Source organism: Aotus nancymaae, unplaced genomic scaffold (assembly GCF_030222135.1).
Source record: "Aotus nancymaae isolate 86718 unplaced genomic scaffold, 86718_ANA_hifiasm-v0.15.2.pri h1tg000014l, whole genome shotgun sequence".
Classification (NCBI taxonomy): domain Eukaryota; kingdom Metazoa; phylum Chordata; class Mammalia; order Primates; family Aotidae; genus Aotus; species Aotus nancymaae.
In genome coordinates, this window is record NW_026988425.1 from 89109807 (window position 1) to 89121975 (window position 12169).

A 12169-nucleotide genomic window follows, 5' to 3' on the forward strand; every position below is an offset into this window, starting at 1 on the left:
CATGTACTATAGTATTCTGGTTTCCTTTACTTTCCTCAGAGATTAAAAAAAATTTCCTCCTCTTTCTTAAGCACAACAGCAACTGTTGAGAATAGGACACATAGAAAAGTCCTCAATTACAGGCTGGCCAGGTGGCTCATGCCTGTAATCCCAGGACTTTGGGAGGCCAAGGCGGGCACATCACTTGAGGTCAGGAGTTTAAGACTAGCCTGGCCAACATGGTGAAACCCCATCTCTACTAAAAATAAAAATTATCCAGGCATGGTGGCACATGCCTGTAATCCCAGCTACTCAGGAGGCAGAGGCAGGAGAATTGCTTGAACCTGAGAGGCAGAGGCTGCAGCGAACTGAGATCGCACCACCGCACTCCAACCTGGGTGACAGAGCAAGATTCTGTCTCAAGAAAAAAAAAGAAAATTCCTCAATTACAGGTTAGTGGAAAAGCATAAAAAGAAACAAGGAGAAATGCAGATTTTTAGTTAACTAAAAGAATAAACCAGATCTGAACTTGGGAGATCATCACAACGTGGCTATAATCAGGGCAAATATGGCCTTGGTGTGCACAGTTCAGGTACAAATCAATATAGCATATATACAACCACCACTTTGGAGGTGGTAGCCTCTCTTATTTAGGGCTTAATTTCCGCTACTAGAAGATAAGAAGAAAATAAAGGGTATGAGATTTGGAGTCAGAAGACCCAGACTCTGTAATTTATTAACCACATGACTTTGAGCAAATCAGTAACCTTCATCTCACACATCTCAATGTCCATATTAGTTAAATTAGGACTGAGATAGAATCCACTGCCGAACAACCAGGGTTTTTGTTAGAATCAAATAAAACTATTTATAATAAAAACTACTTGTATACCATATGGTCCTAAATAGATGTTTATTACAAATGCAAGATAACCCTAACTTATTCCACACTTAAAATTAGTGTACTTTTTTTCTGGTAAGGATGTGTGCCCAAATAAATGTTGCTATTGGGTAAACTGCAAGAAAGGTAGCAATCAACACACATGAAGCAATTTACACATATTATGTTTCTAACATTTCATTTCTTCACCACCCCCCCAACATTCTTATCTAGTTAACGGAAGATTTTGGAGGAGAAGGGACCAGAAAATAAAGTTTGATGATATCCCTACTATTCACACAAGAAAGAGTCACCACTTTCAGATAAAAACTAGATCATAACATGCTAAGGCAAATAAAACCTTAAACTGTTGTTAAAAGAGATCCAATCGTAACTATCTCACATAAAAATCCTTTTGAGAAGCCTGCTGCTTGATAATACTTATAGTCTGTTCTATCTATGCTGAATAACTTGAAGCTTATTCTTTCACTGGAGAGTATATTTCCTTTCAGAAATACTAGTTACAGTTTCAGCACTTTCTCAAGTAGTGTTCAAGACAATTATGAATTAACTGGGGGCAAGAGAATTTTAAGCACTGGAGATAACAATGTACAAAGGAAAAGAGGTATGAACTAGAGAGGGAGTGCACCACAGTGGTGAAGAAAGTGGCTTCTGTAGTTACAATGACCTTGGGTTTGAGTTCTCCCTCTGCTATCCGCTTGCCATGAGATGCTGAATGAGTTACTTTATGTGCCTCTGCTTCCTTAGCTGTAAAATGAATATAATGTTAACATCTATCTCTCAGTGAGTTAGATAGAATAAAAGGCTAAACATATAAGAGGCTTGGAACAGTTTCCAGTCCTTCAGTTCCCGGTGAATATTGGCTACTATTATGATTAGAAAGTTCAACATAGAGGTGAAAACTGTGAGAAAGAAAAAATAAGGGCCAGATCAAAAAAGGTTTTGAATTAAAGCCTGTTAGAAATGAGGAACTGCTGAACCACATCCCTATGCTGAATTTACTAGTTATTAGTATCAGTTTGTTATCTAGGACTTTAAGCCTATCATCAACAACTTCTAGATTTAACTCCAAGGTTACTGACTGTCTCTATCTCTTAGATCACATAGATAAAGGTAAAGTTCCCTTACAACAGTGTCTATGCAAGGTGTTCGACATTTACATACAATGGTTTTCCAATCAACAAGAAATATATCCCTTAATTACTTTATCTAACAGTATAAATATATCTTCTAATCATACATTAGAGAAGAAAAGTGTATAAAAGCTTCTTTAACAGAACTAAGCAAAATTAAAAGAGAGAAAGACAAAAAAAAATTGCTTTGAATTAGTTTTCAGATATCTTGAAAGGTATAATCTAAATGTTTACCTGGAATCAAAATATACTATCAGGTGGAGCACTCATTTTACTAAAACTCACATTTTGTTTTGAATACCAGAGTTTCACAAACTAATTTATTCTAATAAGTTGTAAAATACTTTTTATAATACTCTATTTCTTAATTTTAAAGAAACAAATTCCATTTTTTCTGACATTTTCCACAACTCAATCCAGCCCATAGCAAGAGCAACAAGTGGCCACACCAAAAATCACCTTACTCTGCTACATTTATTCCTCCCATTAAATAGATAACAGGTACAAGGATTCCAGGGTTAGTAATCTAATGGGAAGAGATGGCTAGGGTGCTTGCCCTAAAGGTCTGTTTGCATACGCAGAACACTCTTTTTATGTATATCCTTTTTTTTTTTTTTTTTTTTTTTTTTTTGAGACGGAGTTTCGCTCTTGTTACCCAGGCTGGAGTGCAATGGCGCGATCTCGGCTCACCGCAACCTCGGCCTGCTGGGTTCAGGCAATTCTCCTGCCTCAGCCTCCTAAGTAGCTGGGATTACAGGCACGCGCCACCATGTCCAGTTAATTTTTTTTGTATTTTTAGTAGAGACGCGGTTTCACCGTGTTGACCAGGATGGTCTCGATCTCTTGACCTCGTGATCCACCCACTTCAGCCTCCCAAAGTGCTGGGATTACAGGCGTGAGCCACCGCTCCCAGCTTTTTATGTATAGCTCACATTTCCTGGGGATAACAGGCATTACAGAAGGAGAACTAAAGCCAAGAACTTTCAAGTTTCTATTGCAATTATAAATTTGTGTTCAATGCCAGCTCTCGTGCAAGAATTGATATGCAGAGCTAGTATGCCATTTATCTTAAAATTATTACATGAAGGAAAAATAAAATAAAATGTATCTGAATAGAATTATGGATCTTGCTTTGTCTCTTTCTCCATTTAAGAAGGATCAAAAAGTTTCCTTAAGATAGATGTAGAATATTCATTTCTATTTCTCTTAATATGTTAACATATATTAGCCAAATGGTCAGCATCAGTAATTCACATACGGTTTTACAGAGTAATATGAGAGAACACTCCAATTGCATAAAGCAGACATAGTGAGGACTTTGTGCACAAGGCAATTGATATTATTGCTACTTAAGAATAACTTGCACACTGTGTGAACTCCATCTTCCCGGAAATTCAAACTACATGCTATGAATGCTAAAATTAAAGTACTAAATATACAGTCCAAATAGAGAGCTGAATAATTTTATATTTGGTCTCACCTTTTTTTTTCCTGAACCTAATTAAGTCTCTCCTAGACCTTAAAAAAATTTCCACCAGAAATCCAAAATAGACAGGTATTAAAAAATAAAACAGTAAAAATTAAGGGTATTAAAAATAATATATGTAAGCACACCACACTTCACACTTCTTCATGACCTTTTTCTCTATTTCACTATATACCTCCTAAAAGTTCTGCACATTAGGAAAATATGTCTTATAGAATAACTCATACTCCTCTTTACTCTGCTTCCCAACAAACTTCATGAGGTGACAGAACACTAGATTCATCTTAAAAATATGAAAAGCTCAAGAAAGTTTTTTGGATATAATCTTTATCCATCCCTTTCCACCAGCACACCCCTATCTCCACCCCACCATGATACATGCTCAAGGCTTTGACTAAGAGAGATAGTATATTCTTCTAAATCACCTTCTGCTATTTTGTATATAACTTCCCAAATTAAAAAAAAAAATCACAATTTGTGACTGTGGCGTGGGCAAAGAGATTCATATTGCAGAAGTTATCAGAGCATAAAACCAGAATCATTGAAGAGGGCTACATACTTTTTCTCATTACGTTCATCTGTGTAGGAGAAGCCATAAAACCCATAGTAAGAACTGGATATATTTGCCGAATACTCTATCTTCAACGTATAATTGTGCTTTGCTAGAAGGGCTTCAGGGGCAACAATGGCGATCTGTTCATGAAGTGGGTATTCCAGGATCTCAACTTGTTTTTCTTGGCCTGAAACTGGCGACATAAAGGTCACTCTTGAAATACTATGACCTTTGCTGTGAAGAATGATATTCCATGTGACCCCAAGAGCCTGAAATGAAATTGTCACAGAAGCCCTGAATGTCATCGAGGTTAGGTTCGGGTGTAGGTTGAGTTCATAGCGTAGTGGCACAATGTCAGTGGGAAGCCTCATCTGTGCCCATGGAAACAATTTTCCATTTGCTGCAAGTGGCTGAATTAGTTCAATTGATTGGTTTTTTTTATGGCAGCCTTCTTTGGTAAAGGTACATCTGGGCAGTAAGTAAATCACCATGATTACAGAAACAGCAACCACAACGACAAAAGCACAGACCACCATGGTCCTTGCAGAGGGTACTGAACAAGCCCCATCTGGGCTCTGCCTGTAACCAGTTGCACTGTTCCGAAGGCCTGAGCTTCTATTCATGAAGGACATGCCCAGCAGCTTTGCTGATGACTCATAGTCCTCTTCATCCTCGTCCATCTCATGCTCACCAAGACCCCGCACCAGCAGTCGGGAACCCCGGGGCTCATATTCCACCTCATCAGGCTCTAGAGGATGTAAACAAGGCTCTTTGGCTAAATCTACCACATCTGGTTCTTCCTCAAACATGCTGTTTTCAATCATATTCCTGGGGAGCTGAAGCCGATCTAAAAAACCAAAACATAAGAACAAGGCACAGAGTTAGGAAAAAAACACCCTTATAATATTAATAACATGTCTTCTAGCTAGACCACATTTAAGCTAAGGATTTTTTTAAGTCATTAAGACTTATTTCCATCTCAGAGCTATTGATTAAATAAGATGTTTATGCCATCATTGAGTCATCCATTAAAAACTAAAACATAAATAAAAGTATACCACAGTTATAATACAAGAAAGTTAAATAAACAGGCTAGTATATTTTTAAAAGGATAGCTGAGACAATATACTAATTTTCTTAATATACTCCTGCCCTACAGCCTGGGACACTGCCCTGGGCTCGGGAGGGCCCTGCTTTGGCATTCCTCTGATTACATCTGTGCCCACAAGGCAAGGAGTCATAGGATCAAAGGGATGTGCCCACCTACAGTCCAGGGTCTAGGCACTGGGATCCCAGAATTTCTGTCCAGCAGCCCTCAAATCTGCTTCCAAGGTATTTGTGAGTCTTGTCCCTGAGTCTCATTCTCCCTAGGGAGCACCACAAACTGATATGCCCATTTCTAAGATTGAGTGTAGCTAAGCAACAGGATGGGTTATTGTTTTCTCCTGAAAGAGGAATGTTTCTGTCCCACAGCAAATGGGAAGCAGCAAATTACATAGGAAACTTCCATAAGCAAGAAATAATTTTAAAAATGACCAAAAGACAATACAAGTTAGATAGAATTATAATTCAATCTGTTTTTCAGGCTTCCATGGCTCTCAGAAGTACAATATATTTCCCTGGGAAACAGCCATACTGCACACCATGAGGGTTTGTGGATCTCAGTGGAAGCTTTTACAAACTACAACAAACTACACCTTCCGATTTGCCAAAATCACTGAGAAAAAAGACTCTAGAAGGGTAGATAATCCCCCATATATCAGTACTTCCTAGTATTAGACCATTCAATGTTCTTTAAATTCATACAATTTTAGTTTTTAAGGGATGTCAAAAGTTAACAAATTGAAACCTACACTAATCTTCCCTACAAGGCCCTTTATATATATCATTTCTAACCATTACAACAATCCTATAAAATGGCAAGTATTATATTTCATACATGAGAAAATAGAAAAAGAGAAATGGATTAATTCATCTTCATAAAGTCACACAGCTATTTAGTCATAAAACTGATACTAAAGCCCAGGTTTAAAATTTGATTCAAAAGTTTATGCTCTTTCCATCATTATATGGCATCCCTCTACCCAAACTAATTCAATAAAAGATGAGAGTCCTGAATTATTTATTTTGAACCTGGCAATGAAGTTGTTGCTAAGAGTATTACTTCACCATCAGCAGAGCAAAGCTTATATAAAACTACTGAATATCTAGCTTAAGATAAATGCTATGTATTTTGTGCTATTCAAGGATGGCAACTCTTCATCCATAAAATGAATTATTGATAAATATTAGGATAAAAATTTCAGTTTTGCCACTCAGTGTGGCCTGTGACCCTGCAGCATTTGCATCACACTGCAGCTTGTTAGAAACGCAGCCTCTGAAGTCTCCTCTTAGAACATAAATTTAAACAAATCCTCAGGTGCTTCATGTGCACTTAAGTTTGAGAGGCACTAGTATAAGCAGCCTCCATGCCAGATTCCAGCCAGCACTAACCATACCATTCCTGAGTATGCTCTGGCCATCCCAAACTGCTTGCTATTTTAAGCACAGGCCAGGCAGCTATTCCACGCTATCCTCCATATGTCTTTTTTTCTTTTCTGTTTCCTCTGCCTGCAGTGTCACCATCTCCCTTTCCCATGCCCATCCACCTGGTGAATACCTGGTATTCCATACCTCAGCTGAACTTGCTACAACATAAATTAAGAAAAGTTATCTTCTTTTTGTTTTTCCTTTGTCTTTATTACCTTTAAAAAATAAACTTTCTTTTCATTTGACCTCACCCATTTCTGCTTCGGGGAGCATCTGGATCACAATAAGGTTGCCTTTTCCTGACCCCTCTCCAACCTGAAATTGTGTACAAGTTATGTTACTTTAAAATTTTTCTTTGAATAAAACTTTTAATCATTTTCTAGGTGTGAGTTTATCAATCTGCCATCTACCCATCTATTATGAAAGAAAAAAGGTTCTAACATCCTACTTTTGGGAATATAATCTCCTAAACTTCCTATAGTGCCCCAATTTCTTGTTAAAAAAAAAAAGTGTGTTTTGTTTTGATAGTTAATAGTATTTGGGGTCACATACTTCATCAACAGGGCAAATATTGCTGTATTCCATTTTTTCAAATTGCTTTTAAAACTTAATGATTAGAAAGTTTCTGTGGTAGTTTTTAGTGCCTGGCACAGTGCTGTAGACTAGCTTTTTATTTAATTTAAAAATGTCTAAAAAAGGCTTTTTCTGACCTTTTTGTCATACATGGGAAGATTATGCTCTCAGGCATTTGCCCCATGTGTTTTGTTCTGTGTCAGGCCCAATGCAGACAACAATGGGCTCTGCACAGTATGGTTTTATTTACTATATTTCTAAACTAACTCTGGGTACAATCTCAGCTTAATATTTAGAGCACTCCCATCTCTCAATTCTGTCCCCTTAGAACTTTGTTGCTGTGTTTTTTTATTCTTCAGCCATGCCATTTAAAGCCAAGAGATATTCTACAATTTCACCAAATGGCATCTCCTGTCTGCATGTCCTTAATTTCAAATCTTCTGACAAGGGTTTAGTCAGATGCCTGCCTAAATCCAAATAACTTACTTTTATTATTTCACGCCCAGTCAGAATAATACCTATGTAGAATTTTAATCTTTCAGAAACGGAGATCATATCAACCATTTGCTATATTGTGTACTTTTTTTGGTATGCACAATCATATCAAGTTAAATATATCAAATCAGGGAAAATCACTTTTATTACAGATATTCCATGAAGATACTTGAAGGTACTTTAAGCCTATTTAAGAAAATGTTGATTTGATACTTAAGTCAGTACACTTTGATTTTAGCATTAAATTGTAACGTAACACATGACTACCCCTTGCTCAATAGGATTTATTCCTACTGAAAGAAGGGATCCTAAAGAAACAGGAAATTTTCTAAAACCTCTTAAATCCACATATATAAGCTATCTATAAGCCAAAGCAAAGAAACTCCTAGCTGAAATGTTTCAGTTTTAAATAACATAGGCCCATGTGGGTATAATCTAAGAGAACTGAAGACATTTCTTTTCATTAGATACTGTGAGCTAGCACTCCTCAATGTTGTTTGTGGACCACTGCCAATGTGTAAAACTGTTTGTGACCCATCTGGGACAGGATATACATAGCCTATTAGTACCCAAAAACTTTCATAACAATTTGACAGAGTAATTTTTATGACTGTCGAATTTAATGTTTAAAATTGAGCTATTTTGTTATGTTTATTTCATTTTTCTTTTTTTATGTGCTACAAAATTTCTACAACAGATTAAAAATTAAAAAGAAAACAATAAACCTTGGTTCTTCAGCTCAGATAATTTGAGAAGTAGTGAGTTAGACTGTCACTATAATGGCAGAAACAGTCAAGATAAAGTTCTTAACTATCTCAGTAGCAGTCGGAATAAAGGGGAGGGTATGATTACAAGTCATGTCAAAAAGGTAGATGCATAAGAACTGATGCTCCTTTGGGCTAGATGGACTTGCAGGGTAGGAGACAGCGAAAAGTCTATGTTAATCCCCCTTACATTTCAGCTTGCATAACTAAAAAGAAGGAATGTCATTCACTAAGATTGAGAATAGAGGCTTTCATATTCTCTAATCTTATTTTTTTTAGGCAAGGGAGGAGAGCAGGTTTATGACATGGCATTTAGTGTAGGATATGATATATTTGATGTATCTGTCACACAACCAGGTGGAGATGTTTGATTAATAGAGTTAAAGGGCTGATTTTAGGTAGAGGTTAAAATCCTGGCATTTCCACTGACTGATCTCAAACACCTTTCTTAGCCTCAATTTCCTCACCTATAAATGTGGGAAACAGTACTATTTTGTAGCATTGTTAAAAGGATTATGTTATGTAGGTTTAGAGCTCAAAAGAGAGATCTGGGTGGAAGATTTAGGTTTCCGAATCACCTGTGTAGAAGTGGTCGTTAAAATGATGCAGATAAGTGAGACTATCGAAAGGGAGACAAGTCAGGGAGGATCAGCATTTAAGAGCTGGGTGGGCAGAGGAAGAAGAGGAGCAAAGTAGAAGATGAAATGGACTAAAGGTAGGAAAATCAGAAGAGTGGCATCCCAGACATTGAAAGCTGGATTTCATAAAGATGAAAGTGGCCAGCATATAATATTTTAGAAAAGTCAAGTAAAATGAAGCCTAGAGAGGCTCTTACATTTGGCCACCAGGGAACCAGTGATTTTAATAGTGAGAGTGGAAGCCTGATTCCAGGATCCCAAAGAAGAAATGGAATGTTAACAAAGAAAACAAGGGCTGCAGACTTACATTCAAGGTATGTAGTTATCAAGGAAAAAAACATAAGAACAAATTAAAGGAAATATGGTATAGAGAAAACTTAAATCCTTGTATTTTTTGTCTGTGTTTAACATGGGAACAACTTAGGCATGTATTTCTGCAGGAAAGGAAAAGTAAAGAAAGACAAAATGTGGAGGTGGAGGAATAGGGGAGGGAAAATGCTGGCACTGCATCCAGAGGGATAGGGAGAGTGTGCAAGAAACCCAATATGATGGGAGCTAGGTGTGCTCTTCCTCCAAGCCTGGAGAACGGCAGTAGAAGACAGAGAAGAGGTATGTACGTGAGCACAGAACAGCAGAGAGCTTTCATATTTTCTGCAACAAGTGCAAGCAAGGCCATCTGCCCAGAGCTAAAGGCAAGTTGTTGGGAAGGCACAGGGGCTTGAGAAGAAAATAAAGGACAAGTACCATGGGAGAGGGCCAGGGAGTGGTGACCCCAAGACAAGCATGACTGAGAAGGTCAGAAAGCCCAGTGGAATTTGTCATACCACAAATCTCTAAAAACATCTTTAGCAGTTCTTACCAGCACAGGTCTAAAAGAAGAGAAGTGTTATGTGTATTTTACCAAAATAAAAGTTAAATAAAACGTTTATAAAAGGTAAAGAAAGCAGATTGTTAGGCAGGGTTAAACATACAGGGAGGATGTCGTGAGAAGCCAAGGGTACAGTGCATAGAGGCGACTGGCAAGAGAGCAAGTCATCAACTGAGGGGTACAATTTAGAACACAGGACAAAAAGTGAAGCCATGACAAATAACTAACAGCAACTTGAACTAAAAGAAGCAAACTTCTCACAGACTTCAAAAGAATTCAAGCTTTAAGCTGCCATCACATTTTCTGACAAAATGAAGTAAGATGTACAATTGTCCCTAGGTATCTGTGGGGGATTCATTCCAGGGCTCCCTGTGAAACCAAAATCCAGAAATGCTCAAGTCCCTTCTATAGAATGCTGTAATATTTGCATCTAATCTTTGCACATCCTCCCATGTACTTAAAATCATCTCTAGACTACTTATAATATCTAATCCATTGTAAATGCTATCTAAACAGTTGTTATACTGTATTTTTTAGGCAATAATAACAAGGAAAAAAAGTCTGACATTCTTCGAGGCCTCTGTGACATATTTATATAGAACTATAAGCTCCAAGTATGGGACAGCACTTATAATATTATCTAGATAAATTTCCAAAGTGATGACTAATTGTCACATAAAGTAACTATTTTCCTAAATAGAATCCACTTCTATCAAAAAAAGATACTATTTTTTTTAAGTTTAGGCTTAAAAAGAAAGAAAAACACAAGAATTTAGAACAAAAGAAGTGACTTTTTTTTCCTGGGTAGGTCTAGATGGACAAAACCCTGCTAACCCATGCTCAAAGAAAATCTCTTCTTAATTACAGTGCTCATGAGAAGTTACAAGTTTAGGTCTATCTTATCTCACCAGACTCTGAAGGACAGTCATTAACAGCAACCAGGTTTTGAAGATGTATCTAAGCCATCCCTTTCCCTGACATCTGTTTGTGTAACACCTCAATGTATAAGCAGTGGTATAAAATACAAACACAGAAAGTCTTGCATGCATTACTAATTTACCCCTAGTATACTGTGCTTTTTCACACCACTTTTAATTTTCCAGTTCAGAGGCCCAAGGTCATGACACTGGAGCAAGATCCAAGCAAGGTCTTCTCTCTTCCGCATTCTCTCACCCTGACTTTGTCTCCCTTGTGATGAGAAAAGGAAATGGATGAATGAGGGTGGGAGGCAAGAAGATCAGAGAGGAATGATTCAGCCCATGAGCATGCTGGGAGATACTTCCACTTTCAATATGACAGGGTAATTGGCACTAGATTATCATTCCTCTCATATACAACTATTAAACTGGACAAAATGATACACCTGTATGCACATACTAGCTAACAGAGTGTGACCACTGAGTGAAGGAACAGGTGAGTCCACATCACTCTGGTTCTCTGGGGACAATTTCCCAACTGTAGTACGGCAAGCTAGAGTCTGAGCGGCGCTATGAAAGGGACCATGTGCAGAGGGGAGTCACAGAGGTTTGTACAAGGTTTTCTGAGAGTCCTTAACCAATTCAGGACATGAGGCATAGAAGAAAATGGCTGCAATAAGGTTAAGACAGAACAGAAACACTAAGGTCAAGCAATGTAGAGAAGTAGTGGCAGGTCAACCCAGCCAGAGCAAAGAGAACTCTTAACACCCTAGACATCAGCTTGAAACACTAGAAAAGCCTCAGTGTAGAAGTAAAACTGACACCCTAGAAAAAGGCCTACTCTAGATCCACACTAGCAAAGCCTAAAACCAAGCCCTAATAAAATCCACAGGGGAAGAAATATTTAAGGATGAGTCTTGCTAAGTTAGAGGAGCCTAAGAAACACCTTGAGCTTTCCACAGATCTGCCCTAAAAACTTTAAAAACAAGCCTACACAAGGTGATCAGCCAGTAACTAAGCTGTCTACAAAGAGAGATAGAGAGAAAAATCAACATTTTACAGTTTTAAATTCAGCATCTCTACAATGTGTCATCAACACTATCGCATATGTAATAAAAAATTACTAGACATCTAATAAAACAAGAAAATGTGAATCCTAAGAAAACAAAGTAATTAGAAAGCAACCTTAAGGTAGTCCAGATATTGCATTGCATTTAATGAGTTTTTAGAGTAGCTATTATAAATAAAAAAGAATCCCTGAGAAAGACGTGTTTTATAATTTCTCAATTGTATCCCCGTCGGTTAACCAGGAAGATGTGTTTTAAAAAATAAA

General features: G+C 37.5%; 2 protein-coding genes across 2 annotated transcripts in view; both read right to left on the bottom strand.

Moving 5' to 3' along the window:
- Positions 1-12169, bottom strand: part of LOC135274890 (uncharacterized) — a 103343-nt gene that overhangs the window by 53800 nt on the left and 37374 nt on the right. The gene's annotated exons all lie outside the window — the stretch shown is intronic.
- The window catches only part of LOC105712381 (leucyl-cystinyl aminopeptidase), a 99420-nt gene that overhangs the window by 50949 nt on the left and 36302 nt on the right, over positions 1-12169 (bottom strand). Inside the window, exon 2 of the mRNA XM_064376172.1 lies at positions 4059-4899. Within this exon, the coding sequence (XP_064232242.1) occupies positions 4059-4899 (841 nt within the window). The remainder of the gene's footprint in view (positions 1-4058; positions 4900-12169) is intronic.